Source organism: Euprymna scolopes, chromosome 18, assembly GCF_053919585.1.
Source record: "Euprymna scolopes isolate OS-2025 chromosome 18, ASM5391958v1, whole genome shotgun sequence".
Classification (NCBI taxonomy): Eukaryota; Metazoa; Mollusca; class Cephalopoda; order Sepiida; family Sepiolidae; genus Euprymna; species Euprymna scolopes.
Window position 1 is genome coordinate 28,605,579 of NC_136499.1, and position 25,758 is coordinate 28,631,336.

Sequence of the window (25,758 nt, forward strand, 5' to 3'; positions counted from 1 at the left end):
TGTTTTCTAGTGGTAGCAAGGGGTTTTTATTCTTGAAAAAAATGTTTGACAGTGCAAATTATCTTATAGAATGGACATGGTGGTTGTTTCTCTTGTTTAAGTATGAAGGAGTGTGTGAGTTTTGTATGACCAATATGTATTCTAGACTACTTATTCCTTTCTTGATTTTCTAATTGATCTCCATTCTCCTAGTACAGGTTTGATTTGGTATAGTTCATTATTTGTGTTGTTATTCCATTTTTGCTGCCATTTTGTACAAAAGATTTAGTTGATTATACGTTTAAAATCAGTGTAGGGAATGTTAATTGTATCAGGGTTCAAGTTTAGAGCTTATTTGGCTGCAAAGTCAGCTCTTTCGTTCCCTTTTATTTCGACGTGGCTTGGAATTCAGTATGTGGTTATTTCTTTATTTTTAGATAAGGAGTTGATTCTGTTTAGTAGTTTGATAATTTGAGTGTTTTCAAGCTTTTTTGGTTATTTAGTGACGCTAGAACAGAGTGTGAATATGAAAATATTAGGAATTTTTTTATGTTTAATTTTTTCTATGATATTGAGAACGAGGTCGATGGCACATACTTCAGCAGTAAAAATAGAACTTTCTGATGGAAGAGTGTTTTTTTTTAAAGAGTTGTTCTATTCAAAATGGCAGTACATAACACTCTATTGTGATCTTTGGAGCTGTCAGTAAGAATTTGTAAATGGTCAGAGTATTTAAGAATATCACTGTTTTTTTCTTGGGAGGTATTAAGGTTGATTTTCGCTTTTGGGAGTTCATTTAATTTTAGAATTACTTTGGGTTTTTGCAGAATCCAAGTGGGAGTTTCAGGTAGAATGTTTTCTTGGATATTTTCAACAGGTATTTCTGATTCCTGTAGTATTGATTTCATTCAAAGACTAAAGTGTTTTATAGCTTTTCTTTCTGTTTCAAATGACCCCTTATATCTTGGATGGAATATAATTTTGTATGCTGTATTATTTGGGTGTGTTTTTAATTTAGTGTAATATTCGGCACCCAGTTTGTGACTCCTTATATTTAAAGGAATCTCATTAGCCTCTGCATAAAGACTTTCATCCTAGGGCTGTCTTATGGGATCTTTTAATAGAATCTTTTAATTTGGGTAATGTAAGATGTTTATTGTAATCTTCTGGGTTTTTGATTTAAAATTTTGTTTGTGCTGTGCAGTATTTTGTTTAATTGGCTTTCTATCAGTATTGGAAAATGATCGCTGCCACAAGTGTCGTCATATACTTTCCAGTTAAAGTCTATATGTATTGATGGGTAACATAAGTTTAGGTCAATGGCCGAGCGATTTCTGCAAGTATGGCAAAAGTGTGTAAATGCACCATCATTATGGAAGCATATATCATTTTCGTTAATAAACTCTTTCAATGTTTTACCTTTCTTATTAGTGTATTTACATCCCCATAGGATTTTGTGATGATTGAAGTCCCCTAATAAGATAAAAAGATTTCGGTAATTGGTGGATCAGATTTTCTTTCAATTCATTTTTATCCATGTCATCATTCGATGAGATATACAAAGAACATGCCGCCATTGTTTTATATAGAGTGGCGTTTATGACAATTGTTTGTATGTTGGTTGTTATGTTTATTTTGCTGTGGGGTATATTGTTTCTGACTAGAATTGCTACTCCCGCCTCTTGGGTCCTGCCTCCAGACCTACAAGTGTAATTAAATATTTGGTAGTTCTTGATATTGATGTTTCAGGAAGGTTTCTTGAAGGTAAACTATTGTGGAGTGTTCTTGTGAAGTAGTTCATTTATATTTGTTTTCAAACCACAACAATTCCCTTGGATTATTATTTTTTTTTTCTATGTTTGTTTGCATAATTAGATTATTATTATTATTATTATTATTAATAATTGACTTGCATCTCTTTGAAGGTAGAGTGTTTTTTGGGTTTTTTTTGTTGGAGTTTGTGTGTTTCGTTGAAGGTTGTTGAGATTTTTCTTTTCTTTGTCTAGGTCTGGAAGTAGATCTTGGAAAATTGATTTGGGTTCTTGTTCATTATTTTCTTGTTTTTATTTCTGATATTTTTTTTTTTTTTTTTTTTTTTTTTTTAAATATTTTTTGTATTGTCATCAGTTTCCATCATTTCTAATATTTAGAAGCTATTTTGTATGTCTATTGTTTGAGTTTCTTGTTTCCAGGAAGCATTCCTTATTCATTGTTTTATTACTGGTTTTATTTGTCTCTGCTAATTGTTTTGCATTGTTTCTGTGATATTTTTAAGTGCTTAAGTTGTAGGCGGATTCTTATCTATGTTGTTTGGTTTATTATTTCTATTGTTTTATTTGAACCAAGGTAATTTTCTATTTTTTTTTTTTTTTAGGCTATTTTGGAATTTTGGCCATTCTTCATGGTTTTATGAAATTAGTTTATTGCTTAGCACTTAAAATTTGTTGTATATTTCATTGTGTTGATGTGGTCTGTTAGTGTTTTTGTTATTTCAGCATATATTTCATCTTTTAAATATGTTTCAACTATTTTCCTAGCTTCCTGTGTCTTTTATGTTTTACCTCCATTATTTCTTTTTTCCTTTGCATATATTTTACATATTTTGCATATATTTTACATATTTTGCTGGATGGTTTTCAATGCAGTTTGTACTTTTTAATTCATTGCTACACTCTTCCTGAGTGATCTGGCTCTTTATCCCCGCACTTTCCACATTTTTTCCCTCCTCCGCAGGCTTCTTTGTGGTATCCATACTTATGGCAACTGTAACATTTTAGAGGAGCTGGTATATATTGCTCTACTTTTATATTTAAATAATCAATTCTAACTCCTTTTGGTGTTGTTGGGAAATCAAAAGTTTGTTTATACGTATTAGTCGCAATTAGTCTACGGTATCTTTTTATATTTATGCCTATGTGGTTGATCACTCCTTGTTTTTTCAGTCCCTTTTTGTTTCTTTTTCCATTGCTAGAGATAACTTGTAGCTTCGGATCACTCCTTTTGATATTTTCAATCTTTCATGTGGGAAGGCTCTATTTCATGTGGGAAGGCTCTGCATTTGTATTTGTGGAATGTATTCATTAGTTTTGGATATTTTTCTGGTTGGTGACTTCCATCTTTTTTTTTATTGTTTTAGGAGTGTTTCTGTTGTTTCGTATTTTCTCTATTAGGAATGGTGATACCTCAGCAACTTTTTTCTTTTCTAATAATTCAATAATCTTGGAAATTTTCTTTCTTTTGTGGATGGTAAGGCTTTTCCGTTATTTATTTTCTCGTCCTCTGAGCTGGAGAGATCAGAGACATCTGAATAGTTTCTTTTCCGATATTTAGTGCCTAAAAGGCAGCAGATTTTATTTTGGTTTTCCATAAATAATTTATTAATTTTCAACTATCATGCTCCCTACCCGCCCCAGTCCATAATTGGGACATGGCAAGAGGGAAACCCATTCATTTTGCTTATGTCGGCACTACATGAAAGACATACTCTTTTGGTCAGTAAAATCTCAAGCATTTTCTGTTGATTACATTATTTAATATCAATTTATTTAGCTGAAGCAGATGTAAAAAATTTTAGTCTTACCAATTGATTGACCCTTAGCCATCGCTTGTCATTATATATTTGGGGATAATATTAAGTGGGTGGGAGATAAGTATTTTGTTAAGTTGGAGGTGGTTCATATATAATGGGGCTTGACATGACCTGCTGATTGATCAGATTGAGCCTCTCTGACCTTCCGTCTAACCAAAGTAAGGGCTAAAGTGGTGTATTAGGGAAGTTGAGGTGCTTAAACCTGACCTCCAAGATTCTGTAATAAGACATCAAGAGTCGCCACCTACAGCCAACAGATGGCCCCATAGAAACTTTTACTCACTACAGGGTGGGGTGGGAGAGGAGGGCAGTCAGCGTATTCTACAGCCTCGCTGACAGGGTGAAGATTGCGAAATAATATATGTATTTCTAAATAATGATAATAATATAAAAGTTAAGATGATTTTTAGTTATGCAAGAAAAATATCTTAATCCAAATTTTAAAATAAACTCAATTGAATAAATAGTGGTAGTGATTGTGATCACAAGTATGAATCGTAGTCATACATCATAGGTGAGAATTGCATCAAATTTTACATAAGCATTTGCAATGCCAGATGTAATCAAATCAAGAATACTAATTTCAATGCTTAATTGAAGTCTCCAAGAGCTCTTAGCAGAATGCAGACTAAATGCCACAATTTGCGTGGCGTTTTAGTTAGTGGTTATTGCTATATAAAGTTAGGTATATGCATACATTTTTATATTTGTATGTACAGGATTCACTCCTAAACTAATTAACTGATCATTATAAATGTTGGAACACAGCTTCTAGGCATAAAGGACCATAATGTGGACTATATTTAGTTCATTTTTTTTAATACGAAATCAGATTCCTCCAACTTTTTTAGGAAATTTTAAGAAACAGAATTAGATATCAATTAAAAAATGTTCCACACATTTCAGTTTCATTGGCGCAATTTAAATTTTTTAAATTTGTATTAAATTTGATCCATCTATAATCATCAGATTAAATGAATATTAAGTTCCCTGATTTTTAAGGAAATTGCTGCAAACAAGGTATGAAGTCACTTGATGTAAGGCATTAAAAAAAATAAAAAGTACTTCAAGGTCAAAAACTTGCTAATCATAAGTGTTAGATTGAATAGATTTGGAACCAGAAAGCAGCAGTTCTTTCCTCTTTGTCAGAAACGTCGCTCATGGAACATGAGGACTAAAGAATAAAATAAGCGAAGCGAGAGTTACACGTTAGCTGAAAGTAAACCAAAGATCATCTTTCTACTCTTTGCCCTTAAGTTGAAATTTGATTTAATGCTTAACATTAAAATTTAGATATTTTCTAGAATTCAAAATAATTTAATGGATTTTGTATGAAGTTAGAATAAGTTTTCCTGGAATGGGTATTATTCTAATAAAAATAAAATCAAAACTACTAAAGAAATGATGGCAAAACCATTATTAGTAAAGAATAAAGTTGGAATGATAAATTTATCACTTGAGACTAAAAAATATAAAGCAGTTTTTGTCTGATTCATCTTTTAAATTATTGACCATATTATTTAGTTCTGCTACAAAACTATTAAAAGGAGAAACGTCAGCCATGCATAAAAACTTGAGCCACTCCTACTCACCAATCTTGAAATGAACACAGCCTTCTAAATTCCCTACGTTTACCCATCCATTCTTCTTATCACTCTGAAAAAACAAAGAAAAATGAAAAATTTCCTTTAAATTAAACAATAACAAAAATCAATTTTGCAAGTCATAAAGCTTTAAAAAAAAATATATGGTAAAATGAAAAAAAAAAAGATCAATTTTAACAAACAGGTCGTACAGAAAAAAAAAAAGAAAATAAAAATTTAAAAAATAGAAAGAAAAGAAAAATCTTGGTCCATTAAAGAAATCAATAAAATCAATGACATGCAAATTAAATTTAAAAAAAAAGTAAAAAAAAAAAAAAATATTCATAATACTACTTTAGAAATTGGAAATTGCCTTGAACACAAAAAGTAAATATAAATTCATTTTCTCTTAAAATGTGTCAAACAAATAGAACAAGTGCTGTTGACACACACAGAATCAATCGTGCTAAAGGGCAGGAAAAAAACAAAAAATTTTATCGTTATTAAAATTATTTAATGTTTGCCATCAAAGAATTAACTCCTTGAGAAGGAAATTCGTTAAGTGTCAAAAATGTAAATCTGCTTATTATCAGCAGCAGCTCATATTCTTTGCACGGATTCCCATAATTTTTTTAACGTTTTTCAATTCTATAGTTCATCGCATTTATTAGATGGATCAGAGTTTATGAATGTTCCATCTCAAAAAAAGCAACTTGTCTTCAACTAATCATTTAAAATTATGGTATTTATGCATTTTAAGTTACTGTTTTGAAGCCGCAGTTTCACAGGTGTTTTCCTGCAGATAATGTAAACTGCCAGGATATGCCGAAGCGCTTAGCTAATGGTATATGAGGAAAAAAAGCACACCATAATATTTTAATGAAGAAAAAAAAAAAAAAAAAAAAAAAAAAAAACAATTTCTTAATAGATAATGTTACAAACCTCTTAAGAGAATGAATAAAAAAAAGACTCAAACTATGGTAAGCTTCCAGAATGAGTATTTATTTAAATGTTTTTTTTTTTTTTTAATGATAATACAAAAAAAAAATTAACAAATGTCAAAGACATTTTACTTTGGTATCTTTAATTTTTTTTTTTTGCCATTTTTATGAATTTTTATTTTTTATCCAAATATTTAGAATATTGTAAATGAGACAAAAAAAAAAAAAAAAAAAGATCAGAAATTCTTTAGCAGATGAAGTTTGTTTTCTTTTTTCATTTTCTTTAAATATATATATTTTAATGAAATTTATTTTTCTGGTACTTATGCAGAGCAGATACTGTGCTGAAAGAAGGTTATTATTTAGAAACCCATCCTTAATATGGGGAGGGGAGGGTGTTTGGTAAATTTTCTTTATCTTTAATTTTTTTTTTAAGTGCAAGAATGCTCACAGGTCTGACAACTTTTAATTTTGCCAATAAGCTTTTTTTCCCCTGGCAAAATAATATTACCTTTTTCAGCAATTGTTTTTCTCCTAGCTGCAATAAATTCATGGTTAATGATGTTTTCTTAAAGTTGTCGACAAATTGATTGAATTGCTTTCCTTGTCTACTTATTTGAATTTCATTTGCCAAGCATATTTCGGTATATCCTAATGATTTACATTACCTTACAGAAAACGCCTGTGAAACTGGCTTCAGTGTGGTAACTTAAATGCATAAGTATCAAAATTATTTCCTCTAAGTACAGGGTGGCCCACTTAAAGGTAAACTGAATATGATAATTATGTAGTGATCTCAGTTTGGCCGAGAATCTACTAAATGTACATTATGACATACCTAAGGACCTATTATTCACTCCTGAACCAGAAAGAGGTCCAAGCAGACACAACAAGAAACTATTCTAACTATAATTTCAATTAAACCAGAATAGGACCAATTTCTCAATCATGATGGAATAGACTTTAAAATTAGGTAATTAACGCACCAAGAACACAACAAATCATGGTAAATTTGGACAGATGCTGGGCTACTGTATCCTCTTCTGTGTAAATTTCTACCATACTTTTTTTTAATTGAAACATGATTGTTTTATTTTTTGTTAAATAAATTGACTAGAAGAATGTAGTAATAAAGAGACAGTAAAAGTCTTTCATTCCACACTTGTGTGGGATTATTTGCATACATGTTGAATGAGACAAATAAAAACTTGGAGAAGAATTTGACACACAAAACATCATGGGTAAGGCATCATGTTAATTTTAAGTGGGTTACCTTATATTATAATTTGACATTAGATAACTCAAAAAGGGTTGATACGATATAAAGAAAAAGAAAAAAAATAAACAGACAAACCTAAGTCAAACAATATGATCCTTAAACACAATAGACTTGATGAATGTATTTTCAAATTTTTTTTTTTTTTTTTTTTTAACTTTCACATCATTAATTTTTACCCAATTCATAAGTCTTAAGTGGATGAGAAAATTGGAGAGAAGATGAATTAGCATTATGAACTCCAATCTCTGGTCCCCCCTTGCCAATCTTTCACGAAAAACACCCGTCTAGCTGAATCCATTATGAAAAATTTCCCCCACTCTTTATCTGTGCCTAAATCAAAACGGGGATTCCATGAACAAAGCTTCTTTCTTAGAATTTCACGCCTGTGGAACTCTGTTCCATCTGCCTGCTTCCCACCTGACTATAACTTGGATGTCTTCAAGTCCAACGTTGACAAATTCCTAATGAACCGCCCCCTTAAGTAAACACTTCATCAAAATCTCCACACTAACGTATTGTACTTGCAATAACCCTTATCCCTGAGTGGCTTCCGGGCCTTGATAAGTGGTGACCACCGTGTAAAAAAAAAAAAAAAAAAAAAAAAAATGAATTTTTCGCATGTATTTGGTTTTTCTATTCACCGTTAAGTCATCTTACGGCCACAAGGAATGAATTCTGAAATAGTAATACAGTTTACATACTAGATGTTCAGATAAAAACCACTAAATGTTCACAAATACATCTACAAATAAATATGAATCGGTATCCTCCCTCCATGTAACTAATTCCAGCCCTCATGAATGGTAGCAAAATTCCACCCCATTCATAGAGGTTTCTAGATGCCAGAAAATGTACTCTGGCTTTTCCTCAAATCATACCAACATACAGAAATTTAAATGTGATATAAACAAACATTTTGTTGCCCAGCTTCCCACCACGACTGCCCCCCCCTCAAATAGCTGGCCCCCTATCACAGTAGCAATATCCCTTGCTTGGAATAAAGTAAAATAAATAAATTAAGTATACTTACAGTCACAGTTTCTGTTTTGAAAATTTTACTTTTCAGCCATGAGAGATAATATACACGGATTTTATTTTTTTTGCCGGAGATGGTGACCAGGATATTTTGGCCTTCCAAAACCTCCATTTGTTGAAATCTACGCCGAGATATCAATGCATAAACTAAAATGAAGAAAAAAAAAAAAGTTCATTAGAGCAATCAAAAATCATAACTAAAATAAAAAATATTCCCCTCTTATTGTATTTTTCAACTTCTGAACATCATATAATTATACTTTAAATTATTTTCTAGGGTTTCTATGTATAATTTTTGTTCATTGTTGATCTTATTATGTACTCTTGTTTTGTATACAGCATTAGCTGTTTAGTGGGCAATTAGTTTTTATTCTACAATTACATAAGTTTATCATTATCATTAACACTAATAGCATTAGTACTACAATTAATGTTATTAACATTACTGTTTTTATAGGTTTTAGAGAAACAATCTTTCAATTTGTACATTTCACTTTTTCTTGGAAAATTGCTGGTTCGATATAATTGAAATTTTGTATGGAGCTTTGTTATGTGCAATAGTATCTATTCGATGCGAAGTACAAATTTAATAGAGATTAGTATTTAATGCAAAGATGATCACAAATTTAACAATATTCAACCATCAATTTCGCATAAAGCACTCATTCTAAGTTAACAGGTTATATATTTTGGAGTTTTTAATGGGCTATCAATGTATGTTTTTACCTCTTTTATAAGGGAGATTGGACCAGATTATATATTTGTTTTATTATTATTATTATTATTATTATATGTTAACTTATTATTGTGTCCACAGTTTATTTTAAAGCTGCTCTATACTGGATTTTGTGTCGGTTAAATATATTTATATACTACTGGAATTAATGGCTATTTTATATAACCTATAGAACCGAAGATTTGTCAGAAAATTACAGGTAAGTGGGTGGTCGGCTGATTAACATATAATAGGATATTGTTTAGTTTCTTCATATTTTTTTCTTTATATTTTTTTTTGTTTAGTATGCTTCATATTTTTTGTAAGTAAAAAGTTATATTTTCAAAGTTAACTTTGTATATATTCCATTTTTTTTTTTACATCAAAAACCTAAACTTTTTAAATTTGTCTTATTCCTTCCCTAAATTTCTGTGAGATTAAAAGCTTACTAACAGTTTGCTAATCCATTCCAAGAATTTGGCTAAAACGATCAGTATTCAGTCACAGATTAATCTCTATCCTTGACAATGAGAGAAAAAGATGAACCCAGACAGAAAATCTTTTGAGTCTCAAGTGTATATAAAAAAATCTTATCCACTCTCCTCAGTACTGTTACACCCTCATCCTGATTGATCTCGGAGATAATTCCTGATCTTTGAACAGAAAACATCTATAAATCATGTTAGCAACATCAGTGACATAGTCTGATGTTTGCATTAACTTTATATTCTGCTAAGATTCCACATGGAGATTATATATATATATAGATCTATATAGATATAATATATATAAATATTATATAATCATTCATAATCAATATAATATTTATATTGTAAATATATATACGCATAATTATGTTCACAAACTGGTTCTTGTTTGGTCATCGAAATTAAGCAACGATGAGCCTGACCAGTATCAGATGGGTGACCACTAGGTACCATATGTAATTAGTTGGGGATGTAGAAATTTCCAGTTTAGTATCTGGGGATATGTTTAAAACCACTGGGGGACACACACGCTCAGTCTTTGTTAAGAAAGAAAACCATGTAAAACTTGAGATCTATCTGCTCTGTCCATGGAAATTAATTGCATCGACAGCTGTTCCAAAGAATGTGGATGGTTCTTCACACAGGCCTTCATCATAAACAAATCATCTAGAACGATTTTGAACAACTTAGTTGTGTGAAACTCATACATCAAAATCGACTGGAGAATATATATATATATATATATATATATATATATATATATATATAATTATTGTGGAGACATACACACCCTTATAACCTCTAAGATGGACTTGCCCATTAGGATTAGGCATATAATCAGCAAGTCTAGACCGCTCAATGAGAGCTATCCGGATGTCGTACAGAGACGACTCCCCATGGACTTACTAACCTTTTCTGTAACACTAACCCTTGCTTGATATAAATGTTCTTCTTATTCTCACCAAGTCGTCGTGTTCCTACTTTCACCTTTTCTGACTCCACTACAATAATTAAAAAAATAAGTATGTGACAATACCTGCCAGTCAGCACATTTGAACCCAGTCACAAACCCACCTTTGACTCCATTTGCTAAACCTTTACCTCCGGGCCACCACACAATGTCCATGGGAATTAAGAACTAATAAATGCACAATTTGGACAGACATTAGACAACCTAGAATGTTTGAAGAATGTGAAAGATGTAACATTGCATAAACACTAACTGACCGACTCTTAGTTTATATTTCTCATCTTTAAGAATTCTTAAAAGGGCTTGATAATTATAATGAAATAATTATTCTTTTATATCCACAGACACTAGTGTTTCATGTTTATGCAATCATCAGTGTAAAGAGTGACAATTCCTGCCAGTTAGGAGATTTGACTGACTATTTGCTAGGCCTTTAACTCCGGGGCCACCAAACAACTATCATGAGAATGAAGAGAATTAACTCATAAACACCATTTGAGTGCAGGCATTAGACAATCCAGAGTGTTTGAACAAACGGAAGTCATGAACATTACTTTCTCTCTCTCTCTCTCTATATATATATATATATATTTACAAACAGGAGATTTGAGCACTATAAAAGTGGTGGCAAGTCTCTATTTAAATAGACATTCTGACAAGTTATTACTGGGCGTCGCCTCCATGGTCGAGTGGGAGAACTGCCGACTGTCAACACGACGGTTCTAGGTTTAATCCTTGGCTTGGGAGAGATGCTAGTCTAGCGGCACTGATGAGTTGTGATACAACGAAACAGAACTGTATGTTGATGACTACAAATATATATATATATATATATATATATATATATATATATAATTATTTTTTAATACCTGCAGGCACTATTGTTTCATCCCTTCAAGAATCATCAGTGCATGGAGTTATGATTACAGCCAGTCGGGAGATTCGAACCCAGCCATGAAGCCATCTTCTGACTCCATTAGCAAAGAACAAGCTGCACAGCCAATGTTAACCACAAGAAATATAATTGAAATTAAAAGGTTCAGTTCAGTTAGTTGAAAGATTTATTCTTGGTAATCAATCTTGATAATACTTCAAGATAGAGTACAAATATTAAAGAGAAAAAAATGGTGCTTATTTTGAATTATGCTTAATTAAAAATAACAAAAAATACAGAAAAAAAATCTTTATGATGTACATACCTATCACTAAACAAAGTGATCATATTCCGAAAATCACAAATTGATCTAGTAGTTTTTTTTTTTTGTTTTTATTTTAACCAATCAAATAAAATTTTATGAGGAAGCAGAACCAGAGCCAGGAACCGCCATGTTGTTTTAGGATTTCGAGGGCGACAAATCCATTCAACTAAAGAGATTTTGTTTGCATTCAAAACAATTACAAAATCATTAATTGCTAAAAATCCTAAATTTTATCTGAATATTTTTAAGCCAAATTCTAAATAAGAATAATGAAAAAAATAAAAAAAATAAAAATATCTGGCACCCTCACGAATGCCACTAATTATTTTTAAAATGTCAGTTAAATACCTTTGTATTCTTCTCTCTAATATATAACATTATTTGAACATGTATTTAGTTAAAGAATCTTTTACATTATAGCAAAATGATATTTTTGGAGAGCAAAAATAATGTGTGCCCAACCCATACTGATTTGTAGAAAATTTTCAAATAGAATTAATTAGCAAGGGAAACGAATGTTAAAGAAAATAATCATAAATATTTAAAAAAAAATCAAAAAAAAAATCTGATATACTTTTGTCTTTTCACCTGCAAAGAAAGATGGTGGGGAGGTTTTGCTTTCCAATTAATCATGCGGTTTTACAAAGCACCGATCAGTGAAAATACATTCTAACTCTTTAAACATGAAATTTGCATATATATATATATATATATATATATATATATATATATATGTGTGTGTGTGTGTGTGTGTGTGTGTGTGTGTGTGCTTAAATTTATTAACTTGTTTGCACTTACTAAAGTTTATTTGTCTTTAGAGTTAAGTACAAATAATTTACACAAATAAAAGGATGAAATTAAGTATTACATGCACATATATATATATATATATATATATATATATATATATATATATATATATATATATATTTCCCCAACACCTCTGGCCTTCATGGAAGGGAGACTAAAACTTGTTGCTATGGTTTCAAATCATAAAATGATAGCAAGAGGAGACTCGATTCCAAATATTTCTCATATGTTATATCTCCCCTCTTTTGGAAATAGGGTACAATTATGAATATCTCCAGTATCAAATAATCCTTATACACTGTGAAATTTACTTTATGTATGAAAACCAAAGAGGGGAGATAAAACATATGAGAAATATTTGGAATCAAGTCTCCCATTGCTGTTATTTCAGTTCATTTAAAACCATAGCAGAAAGTTTTAGTCTCCCCTCCATCAAGGACAGAGGTTTTGGGGAAATATCAAATATTTTGTAGTTCATATGTAAAACCAGGAAAACAAATGACTAGGACTGAAATATTTTGTGTCTGTAGAAAAGTACCAAAAATAGGCTCTGGATGATCCCCTTAATGTGCAACCTTAAAGGCAAATGTCACATAGCCTACTACACAATTCAGGTGATTATGTTTCCAACGAGCCTTCATTTGTAAAAGTTTGATAAATAGTCGCTGAGATTTGGAACTTATAAAATTGACAAAAAAAGTGGTATGTGTGTGTGTGTATATATCTATAATATAAAGCTGAATATGTGTGTATGTGTGTGTACATATCTATAATATAAAGCTGAATGTGTGTGTGTGTCTGGTCACGAATAGGCTCCTATTTGGTTGACTATTTTAAAAAACTGATTACATATAATGATAGAAGATGTATCGAGACACAGGAATGGGTATGTTTGATCTGGCAGAACGGTGGTTCATTAAAATTGTGGAGTCTGCGTTCGCACCTGGTCCACAAAGTATGGAAATAAAAAATTTAAAAATTAAAAAAAAAAACGTTTACAAGTGTTTTTGATATAGATGTACATAATACTTTGTTAAGTATGTTTTAACTTAAATAGGGATGGTATAATAAAATTGTGGGGTCTGTGTTCGCGCCTGGCTTCCATAGAATGGAAATAGGCATAAACTTTAATAAAGACTTTTCATATCTATCTGCGTAAATATACTTTGATAATTATGTTTGTTTGAAGAAATATGGTATAATAAAATTATGGGGTGTTCGTTCGCACCTGACCTCCATAGAATGGAAATACGTCACAAAGTTTACCAAGGTTTTTTAATATAGATACACAGAATATTGTGATAAGTGTTTCAGTGTAAACAGGTATGGTATAATAAATTATGGGGTTTATCTATTTTATTTTTACTTTCATCATATTTTGCTTTGGTTCTGATACCCCCAAATTAGAAGCTATCTCTTTACAACCCTTCCTTTTCATAACCTATCATACTTTCATAAATCAGAGTCCATTTTCTGTAGGCTGTTTTTGAACCCAGTCAACGACGGGTACTTTTGCTAGTATATATATACATATACACACACACACACACACACACATACTGGTAGCCAAATTGAATACTAAAATACTAATGTCTTCGGTTCTATGGGACAAAACTACATGAAAATTTGCAGACTTTTTGAAGATTAGAATACTATTCTATGGTTAAAACTTTATGACAATTAGTAAAAAAGAACCTATATGTTTAAACCAATAAAATATGCCCAAATTTGCCTACATTTGTATATATAGTGTTCTGGCAGGTCAGCTTCAGTTTTGCATTGAATTTTGCTGAAGGTTTTCTTTTTTTGTTTTGCTTTGTTGTCCTCCCATGTGTCCTTTCCAGGCCACTTACATTATATATCATTCAACCACGGTAGTGGTTGAATATATGCTTAAGTCCGAAATTGAATGAATCGAGACACATTCAAACCCCCACCACTAATTCCGTTCGCAACCAAATTTCAAACAGGTTATATAGTTCGATAGAATACCTCATTAGCTACATTTTGAAAAAAAAATTTCGAAAATTGGTTCAGTAGAAAAAAAGTTACAACAAAATATGTGGGTTCACAAACAGGAGAGTAAGTACATACATAAGTGACTAATGCTTTTTTTTTTTTATTTTGCATAACTTTTTTTTATATATAAATATTTTTTACTGCGATTTTGCCAATATGACATGTTAGCGTAACGGTTAGAGTACCGGGGGTTGGTGGAAAGATTTTAGGTTCAATCCAGTGTATTGGTTTTTTTTATAATTAAAAAACTGAACTTTTTTTTAATAACTAATTTTTTTTTAACTCTCCTTATGAAATAGATATGCGGTTTTCTTTTCCTAGATGGTTTAGATTTTCACTGCAGCACAGTACGGTTTGGGATCTTACCGTACTATTCTCCAATGCTTTAATAGCTGCCTGACTATCTGAAAGGATAGCTATTTCCTGTTGCTGAACCTCTTCCATGATCAGAACCTCAGATTCAAAAGCCTTAAACATGCGCTATCTCTCCTTCTTCTTCGGTTTTTGTCGTGATGTTTACCGAATGTTAGAGCTGACTTGTCAGACTTGAGTCTGAGATCCTGCTCTTCGGTGAACGCGGGGGTGGTGTTTGGTACCACATCCAATGGTGCCAGCTCATGACTGGTGTTCGGTGTTGTATCCGATGATACCTGTATGGTGAAGACTTCTGCCTGGAAGACCGTCCTCAGTTTACCAAGATAAGATTTTTGACAGGTGAGGTGGTTTGAGTATTCTATATAAACACTCGCACCAATCCTATCATTCATTTTAGATCCATCAGTATAGCATTTGATTACGTTGCTTTCCAGCTCTTTTTCGTAATCTCTTGCGCCTGTTCTGTCATAAACCATACATGTGAAATGCTTTTCAAATGATCTGGTTTTAGTCATAAGGTCACCCGGCACATGCAAGAGCGGTAGTTCCTTCCTAGCCTCATTACACAAATCCACGTGACTCTTTGTTTTTCCAGTAGTCTCAACAGATCTTGACCATCACAGACCCATGAGATCTATTCTATAGGATCCCCGTATCGCTTCTGCCTTCAGGAATTCTTTAATCGGAGGGATATTCAACAGCATCTCCAATGCTCCAGTAGGTGTGCTCGGATATGCTGAAGAAGTCATTAAACAAGCAAGTCTTTGTACCTTCTGGAGTTTCTTCCTCAAGTACAGTTTCTGTCCCGCGGATCCAGGAAACACATGCATACGACAAAATGGGACATACCATAGCAATGTATATCCACCTCATTACATGCGGGTTAACTGCCCAGGTTTTCCCCACAATTTGTTTGCATTGCATAAGGGCTGCAGTCGCCTTGGAGGAAATCTTTTCTATGTGGCTTTTCCTGGTTAGCTTACTGTCCAGGATTACCCCTAACAGCCTTGCCTCCTGCAAAAGTTTTAATTTCTGTCCACTCAGAAAAAGGTCACCAAGTTGGCAATTCCTTTTATATGTAAACAAGACCATTTCTGTTTTACGGCTATTGAATTCTAATTCATTTCGATTAGACCATTTATTAGGAATATTTAATGCCATTTTGGCAATGCGTCTGACCAATGATGCTTTTGAACCCACGACCAGCACTGCGATGTCAATAGCATCAGCCTGGGCATAAATATTCCTATTTTTAAACTCCTTTAAAAGAGGATTCAGCATACAGTTCCATAGTAAAGGTGATAAAATCCCACTTTGGGGGTTTCATTTAACTACTTCCCTTTTAACAGTTGCCCTCAGTAGTTCTACTTGAACTGTTCTGTGCCTCACCATATACTCAATCCATCAGATGAGTACTGGTGGCACATTGAGTTCTCGTGGCGACTTGAACATACTACTGAAGGGTATGTTGTCAAAAGCTCCAACGATATCTAAAAAGACACAGAGTGCCATCTTCTTTTTTGTTAGTTTACGCTCTATACAGATCACGAATTCATGAACCGCAGTCTCGGTAGAGACCCTGGCTCGGAACTACTGTGATTGAATGATAAATATTGCATAAATGTGTGTTTGAGAGCTAATTTGTTTTGACAATCATTAATAAATATTATAAATTTATATATTAATACAATAGCAATGCCTGGAAAAATCATGGATTATAGAAAAATGCGCGCATGAAAAGTAATATTCTTAAGATTTTATTAAACCTGGAAAAGTAAAGGACAAGAAATTCAACCTGGAAAAGTAAAAAACAAGATATTCTAGTAAAGTAAAAAATAAGAATTTTTTAGACTTAAAATATTGCAGCTAAAAATAAAATTTGAATATTGATAAATATTTTATTTATTATTTGCATATGTTGTTTATTGTTGAGTTAGAAAGGGTGTCAGTCGCTGGATTGAACTTATTTCTCCCCTATTATTTGCATATATTTATGTAGTGAAAATTGTTTGAATAAAATTCATTAGTTAGTTAGTAGATGGAATTAATAATTTTATAATTTACATAAAAATTAATAATTTTATTATATCATAATTAGGATCATTTAATTCATTTTTATGTAAATTATAAAATTATTAATTCCATCTACTAACTAACGAATTAATTTTATTCAAACAATTTTCACTCCATAAATATATGCAAATAATAGGGGGGAAATAAGTTCAATCCAGCGACTGACACCCTTTCTAACTCAACAATAAACAACAACATATGTAAATAATAAATAAAATATTTATCAATATTCAAATTTTATTTTTAGCTGCAATATTTTAAGTCTAAAAAATTCTTATTTTTTACTTTACTAGAATATCTTGTTCTTTACTTTTCCAGGTTGAATTTCTTGTCCTTTACTTTTCCAGGTTTAATAAAATCTTAAGAATATTACTTTTCATGTGTGCATTTTTCCATATAATATATATATATATATATATATATATATATATATATATATATATATATATATAAGGAAGGGAAAAGCAGACCAATGTGTTAAATCAAATTCACAGAAATTAGAAAAAAATGTGGTTACTAGTAGAAGTGCTCAATATCACAGGTACAGGGCCAAAATAATTTGCACTTTCCTTAAACCCACACAATGAGTTTCATGTTAAAAATACTCATCAGTATGAATAAAATGAAAACTAAAATAGACTAATTCAACAATTACATAAACAATCAGTAGAATAAAAAATAAATTAATAATTAAACTCATTGCCTAGATATATCCAATCGACTTCTAATATTGGACAAGGCAGCAATTCTGAAAGTGCTCGACCATCTGACAATGGGACTTATTCATAAAAAATTGAATGTCAGATCAATTCACTGAACCCATCCATACTATTAAACTGATTCAGAGAAATTAGTCTCACATAAGATAAATACCGAAAAAGTACTCAATATTTGCAAAGACAGAGCTAGTAATGACCAAAACAAAGCATACATACATATGAATATATAAAGTAAAATACTCTGTTCATATAAAACTAGAATAGCCAACACAAGATGGGAAAAAAAAATTTTCCAAACAGAACACTTTTGTGCCATTTTTATGTCCCCCTTAAGAAGATTAAAATAAAGAGATAATGCTACTAGTTGGACACATAAAAACATGAAAAATGCAATTTTCCTTTATATAATAGAAGATTAATCCACAAAATATCCACAAAAATTTTCAGGGTTGCATTATCGTGAAGAAACATCGAATAGTTATGCTAAAATGACCAATTTTCCCAATAACTTGATTAAAAGTGACTCAGAGCTTTATTAGGATTAAATTGTGTTAGACAAGTAACATTGCTTTCCAGGCAAAACGGTAAAGAAGTGATAGAAATTTGATACACGATAATCAATATCACCGCTATTGATCAACATTTACAAGACAGAAAAGAATCATTAATATGATTATTAAAAGGTGAGAAAATAATTAAAATAAAACCAAGCGTTACTTACCTTTACCTTGACCACTTCTGTCCAACAAAGTCAAACCATTTTCTGTTCCTATCAATAAATTAACACCTAAACAAAAAAAAAAATAAAAAAAAAAATAGATTTCAAAATTACATATATATAATGCAAATGAACAACTATGCTTCATAACGTGAGGGATTTAAGTTATCTCAAGATATTGGATTGACTACAATTTTATTAGGTAAGTGCTTAAAAAAAATAAATAAATAAAATAAAACTAGCTAAAGGAGAAGAAATCTCTGTGTGGGGCTTAAGTTTTTAGCTTTAAGTTATCTTTTTCTAATGTAGCTAACCTTTTCCAAACTTAAAGTAAAACCCATTATGGATTAAATATGCAACTTAGAGAAAAAAAAAAAAAAAGATTACAATTGCCTAAAATAAGATAAATTTGATTTTAATGAAAAATATATGAAAATTGGTTCAATAATATTCAGACATTTACATAAAAAATATTTAAGAAAGTGTTTTTTAAATTCTAAAATTATTTTCATTAATTCTAGTCACAGTTTTATACAGATTAAAATTAAATTAGGTTTTCTAAAAATTAATGAAATAGGTATATCAGCTTATCCCATAGCTCTTTGCTTCATACAGAAAATCACTTAGAACTTACAAACTTAAATGTTGAAATAGTTGATAAAATGACCTACAATAAATTTCCAGACTTTTTTTTACAGGCATTTAAAATTGTCATAAGACTCTTGAAAATTCAGTATGTTATCGCTATACATCTTATGAGATGACCAACCAATTTTTATGATTTCAGGTTCAAATGGACAGCTACAGCAGGAATTGGAATACATTCTACTAAAACCTGATTGTCACAGTTGGTGAATTTTAAAAATGCAATCTAGACAGGATGACACTTTAGAAGAACGATATGCAATAAAATTCTATTTTAAATTTGGAAAAAATGCCAAAGAAACATGGAATGCTTCAGACTGCTTTTGAACCATCTTGCATGAATTGAGCATCAGTTTTTGAGTGGCATAAGAGATTCAAGGAAGGCTGTGAGGGATGATGACATGTATGGGAGGAGTAAGGAAGTTAGAACACCAGAGTTGATTGGTCAAATAGAAGTTCATGGATAAGGACCATCTTGTATCTATAGAAATAATAATTGCATAGTTTGATGTCAATGTGAGAACTGCATACACAATTATTTGCAAGGAACTTAAAATGTGAAATATTTGCCTAAAGTTTGTCCTAAGTGTGCTCCATCCTTGTCACAAACTATTTGACCAAGATGGGCATCAAGACAGTTCCTCATTCTCCCTATAGCTCAGACCTTGCTCCCTGTGAATTTGACTTATTCCCTAAGCTCAAGGAAAACCTTAGAGGCTGTTGTTATGAAACAATTAAAAAGATGAAAAAGGGTATGACAAGGGTCATTAACATGCTCAAACATAGGGCCTTCCACAAGTTATTGGAATGGTACAACGTGCATTGCAGCCGGAGTAGATTACTTTGAAGAAAAAAGTCTGGAAACGTATTGAAGGCACTTTGTATGTTGACATGAGAAAGTATTGTGTGTGTGACATGAAAAGCCAAAAACTAAAAAAAAAAAAAAAAAAGTCTAACAATCATTGAGCCAAACAGAATTTTTGTGAAAGTAAAGAAAACTAATAAAATTATCCAAGTGTTTATACTTGGTTCCAATAAAAAAGGATTCTTTTTACTTCAACGATTCATAATAGCGATAAAAAAGACACCAAACATCAATGGAAAAGAGCAAAGAAAAGTTTAGTATAATCACAAAACGAGGGGGAAAAATCGGATGTAATTAATGAAAATTCTCTGATGTGAAGATAAAGATCAATTGGAGCTTCACAATAACTACCAAGCCCACGTCCCTGTAGGTACGATTATCATTTGCCAAATCCTTTCAGTACATTTAATGAATTGATCTGTTTTGTTTCAGATGCAACTAAAAATCTATATAAGAGCTTCTGTCTATCAAGTTCTTGAAAACTGAAATTTGAAATAACATTTCTATACGTCTGTCATACTCAAGTTTGAAATAACATTGCTGTACGTCTGTCACACTCAAGTTGGAAATACCATTGCTGTATGTCTGTCATGGTTACGTTTACAATAACATTTCTATTTATCTGCCACACTTAAGTTTGAAATACCAAACACTGCATTCAACCATCTTTATAAGCTAATGCTTATCAGTTGGTCTGTCACATTAAAGTTAAAAGATAACATTTTAATCAGTTTGTCAGGCCTCATTTTGGAATCACATTTTCTCAGTAAATTCAGATTGATTGGACACATCTTATTTCAGATGCAGATAAATATTTTCTTTAAGATCCTCTGTCAGTTTGTCCATCATGCTTCGGTTTGAAATCCCATTTTTATTACCCAACAAGATGCATTCTCAGATTAGGTGTTACTGTCTTTTTCTAAACAGAAAAAATGTTGGCAAAAACAAAAGGAAAAAGAAATCAACTATCAATGTCACAAGTGCAATAGGCAATTTTTAGTCTCAAGAGACAATGATGGGGGTGCTTAAATTCTATTTCATTATTTGCCATAATCTTCTCAAACTAGTCAAAACGTTGCTGCACAGCGTATCTCTGCACATGGCTAATAAAGGCAAAGATTTCATCTTTTTTGGTCAATTTTCAAGTTACTCAGATCTTATCAGCTTTGCAGACATCTCTATCATATAGGTTCGCCATAAAGTAGTGATAAGACGATTCCTATATATTTCCAGATTCCAATACAATTACTGATTCTGTTTTAAATTTCTGATTACAATACAATTACAAATTCCAATTGTTTTTAAATCATTAAATATTTTATTATAGAGTTGTATTTTTTTCTTGAGAGTGGGGGATGGGGAAATTATTGTAAATACCTGTGCAATATGTACATACATTTTGCAGTAACGTAAAAGTGTACATGTAGCTAGTCTGAATCAATAGATTTTAGTTTTACTGGTCGTTCAAAATATATGAATATTATTTTATTATTTGTACCAGTCACGAAAAGATTAAGTTTTTAAGCAAAGGTAAAATGAAAGAATTAAAATCGATTTATTTGGCATCAAAAAATAGGCAAAAAAAAATTTTCTGATTCTGATACGCCCAGAAAAAGTTCTGATTTTTCTGATTCTGAATTCCGATTAATCACCCAATGCTACCAAAAAGATGACCTTTAGGGATTCTACCATTATCAACATGTTTACGCCAGAACAGACATCTCAGTTTAGCACATATTATTACATTCTTATCAAAAGTGATATACTCACATTGTATTAGTCTAGTTCATACCTTCGCAGATGAAATATATTCTAACAGCACAATTTCTAAAAATTTTTCTATTTTTAGTTCTAAAGTCAACATGCGAGAAACAACAAGTGGTTATATTAAGGAGAGTAAGAAGTGGATCTTAGGTTTACTTTCGGCAGCCGCATAATTCTTGCTTCCCTTATTTTGTCCCTTAGTCCTCACATTCTATAAGCGATGTTTCTAACAAAGAGGGAAGAATTGCTGTTTTATAGGTCAGAATCTATTCCATCAATGGAAAGGTTTTGGTCTTAAAGCCACTTCATGTAAGGAATATCAAGTGGCTTCATGCCTTGCCTGGGATGATTTCAATAAAAAATAAAAATCTTTTAACAAGTTGTGTTTATATTCTTTTCTCCAACACGTTATGATATATGTTATTATTCATTACATCAACGCCAAATGTTTAACCTTGTTTGCATCCATTTATCTAACACAAGTTTCGAATCTATTTAAGTTTTGCTATTTAATTCTAAGTTTTATGCATTTTCTAAGATATTAGATCGATTCTAAATTTTCCAGCGCAAAGTTTTGGACAATCCTAGGCAGTCACATGCGGAGAACTTTTATTTTTGCTCAAGTGAAAAAAAACAAAAAAAACGGAAAAATATAATAATGAACGTAATGTCCACTCTACTTGGTGGGGCACAGTCCTAAAATACATTCCTCTGAAAAGGGCACTTTTTAAAACAGGAGTAAAAGGAGCAGGTGCTTGGGTACCCCCCCCCCCAGAAGTGTTTGTAAATTTTATTAAGTCCTTTAATGCTTATGAAAATAAATCAATCATCAATCATATCAAATTTAAGTTCACAAACTATACACAACATAGGTTTCATGTGAATTGTATTAAGGAGAAAACATTCTTTTGTTTCTTTCAATAACCCCCCCCCTCCTTCTCCCTCTCTCCAAATGGACAGATTCACAAATAAAATCAAAGATCTTGCAAAAGAATCCAAATGGAAACGATTATGGGGGAATCCCATTAAAACATAACCACATCTACTGGTTACAGAGAAAAGGTTGTAAGGACTTCAATGTTATTTCACTGCTAAAATTTTAAAGAGAAAACCGGAATGACCTTTGCTTAAAGTAGAAAAAAAATATTTCCTGCATATGTTTTTTATTTTTTATTTATTTATTTATTTATTTATTTTTTTGCGTGCGCACACACATACAATTTTGTTATTATTTTCAGCTTTTTTTTTTTTTTTTTTTCTGAACTCGATTATTCTGCAATAAAAGACTGGGATGTGCATGCTGAATTATTTAAATGATAAAACTTTCACTTGCATGTTAACAATATTCACGATTCAACCCGACTCATTCTATCTAGATAGCCAGGAGCACACTTATTCAAAATAACATAGTTAATATGATGCAGAGGTAGACCCTTCTTGTGGATAACAGACCTTAGCAGAGATTGGGCAGAAAACAGAATGTGGAAATAGAGAAACACTAGAAACTTGTTCGTGAAAATCTAGCACTAGCAATTTTAATCAATGGTAGTTGTATCTATATTTTAGGGGAACCAATTCGTTTGGGTTTATTAAATTTTGCAATTCCAGATATAGTGACAGATTGCTCAATATCCTGGGGCTATCTGTTATCCCTCAAAAAAAAAAAGTAATGTAATCGATTTCTGATTTGAGATTGTGTTCAGCAAAAAAAAAAAAAAAAAAAAAATTACAATGAACCAAACTTTGTGTGGTTCTAGCTCATTAGAGTTTTACCTCTCAGCAATTGTCTTTCTATAAAATATGTAATCCAATAATAGAAAAAGATTGTATGTATATATATTTTTTTTTTAAATTTATCTAGTTGGAGTCTACGTAGTTTGATTTATGTTCATGGGCTGGTTACGTGGCCAACTCGTTAAGGCATCGGTGATCACAAGTTTTGCATGGTCTTTGCAAAATATTCGATTCCTATTTACTTACCTTCCCACAAAGTCAGGCATAGGGTCGTTTATGTGGGGGTGGGGGGGATATCTATCTTCTCGAAAATGGGCACTCTGGAGAATGTGAAAATAAAAATTACCCCAGCCACTAATAATGTCTACTACTCAGACAGAACAGATAATACACTTTGATCTACACTCAAAGATAACCAGTTAACTTGTGAGAATATTTAACCCATAGTTGGAGTAGATAGTATTATTTCATAGGCTTTTCTTCTCTCGGGTGATTTGCTGTCTAAGGATTTAGAGTCTAGTTTATCATATTTCACTCATAGCTGGCGAGAAGAGGTATGACACGCCAACTGAATTCACTCTGCACACCAACAAATATAGCATTATTACCACCTTCATCATGTGAATCATATGCTACAAAAAATTACATTTAGAAAGACCATCATTATTACCAACCTACATTACCTATATCGTAATTTTATGGGATTTCCTAGGATAGAGTTAACAGTTTACAAAATCTCCAATCATTTAACATCACTTTCCCCCTTTGTACAGGATTAATACTGCTTTATTGATGATTAGAAAACTTACTCTCACTCCACATAGTTCAGCAAGTACACATTTCTCCAAATTTCACCCGGTAAGGTCTTCTTATTATCACTTGCTTAGAATTTTGCCTTGACCGATCAACCTTCCTGCAATTCAAGACATTCATGCTTCTGCAATGTTTATTTATCCAAGACGATGAACGCTTCACATGACCGTACTAACATAATTGACTGAATCTTAGGATAAGCTCTGTGCTTGGGAAATGTGCTTTCTGCAAATCCTTTGCCATCACCATCATCCTGCATGAATCAAGTGATTCTATTATTGGTTTCAACAATATTTTTCTAGTCAGAATTCTTTCTAGAAAGACACTGAGTACTTATCCGATCTAAAGTTTTTGATTTGGTCAAAATGAAAAATAGACTCTTTTATATTGAAAGCCATCATTTGTCTAAAGAATACTTAGATTCCTGGAAGACCAAGATAAAATATTTGGTTAGTTTTATGACATGTTAACTCTTTTGGAGATTATTTAATGCCAACAGACAAGATCTATAGAAAACAAATGTAAATAATGAATTGTAGACAAGTTGATGATGCTGAAAGGGGGTTTGGCTTCATACCTTTTCCCAACAGTATTATAATGTAAATGAAAACAATACATCCACCTGGATTTTACTATAGGCTAACCAATTTAAAAATCAAAATTGTTATTCATTATAGTAAACGTTACCCCACACACTTGTATACTTGAAATATGAGTATAATTTTTAGTAAAAAAAAAAAAATGAAAATTATACGAAACTCTTGAGTAAGCCCAAAGAAGAAACTGTTAAAGCATAAATATCAGTTGTTGCTTTCCTTGATGGTAAACATAACTTTTTAGAGATCCTTCAACATAATGGTGCTCGACATTGCTAAGGGCAAGGATCAAGATATTGTTTAGAGTGAAGAGGGTAATTTATCACTGCATCACTGACAGAATATGGAGGAGAAAATGTACAGCAAAAAAAAAAAAAAAGAAAAAAGAAAGAGGGAGAAGGGTAAATTAGAAGTCAATGAATCAAAAGTCAATGTAGTAGTAGTAGTGGTAATAGTATTATTAAGAGGGATGCCAGCAGACGAGAGTAAACAGAAAGATGTGTGTGTTGGAGACAGGATATTGATTCATTTGACTTAAGTTTTGGGTGCAGTCCATTGATTAGAATGTGGCAACGACCTTTTATGCGGGGACAATATTTCACAGTTGATCTGACTTCTTGCATATTGAAATAGAACGTAACGCATCTATTGAAAAATGGATATTGAAACACTGGAACAAAACGACAAAATCTTGAGGGGAAATTCTGACATTTAAGCTTCACTGAAATATGTTTGTTTAAGTAGATTCACAAAATTTAATACATCATAATAGGCAGTGTAGATATGCAGCGACAATAGTATTTATGTATGCAGATGATCTATGTAATATAAATCTTTTTCAACAACAGC

At 31.6% G+C, this 25,758-nt stretch overlaps 1 protein-coding gene across 34 annotated transcripts in view; it reads right to left on the minus strand.

The window, feature by feature from the left end:
- Positions 1 to 25,758, minus strand: part of LOC145297554 (serine/threonine-protein kinase mig-15-like) — a 1,203,941-nt gene that overhangs the window by 269,572 nt on the left and 908,611 nt on the right. For all 34 annotated transcript variants that reach the window (XM_080143552.1, XM_080143554.1, XM_080143544.1 and 31 more), the window contains 3 exons: positions 18,496 to 18,561; positions 8,402 to 8,553; positions 5,161 to 5,224 (listed from right to left, as the gene is read on the minus strand). In XM_080143552.1, the coding sequence (XP_079999678.1) occupies positions 5,161 to 5,224; positions 8,402 to 8,553; positions 18,496 to 18,561 (282 nt within the window). The remainder of the gene's footprint in view (positions 1 to 5,160; positions 5,225 to 8,401; positions 8,554 to 18,495; positions 18,562 to 25,758) is intronic.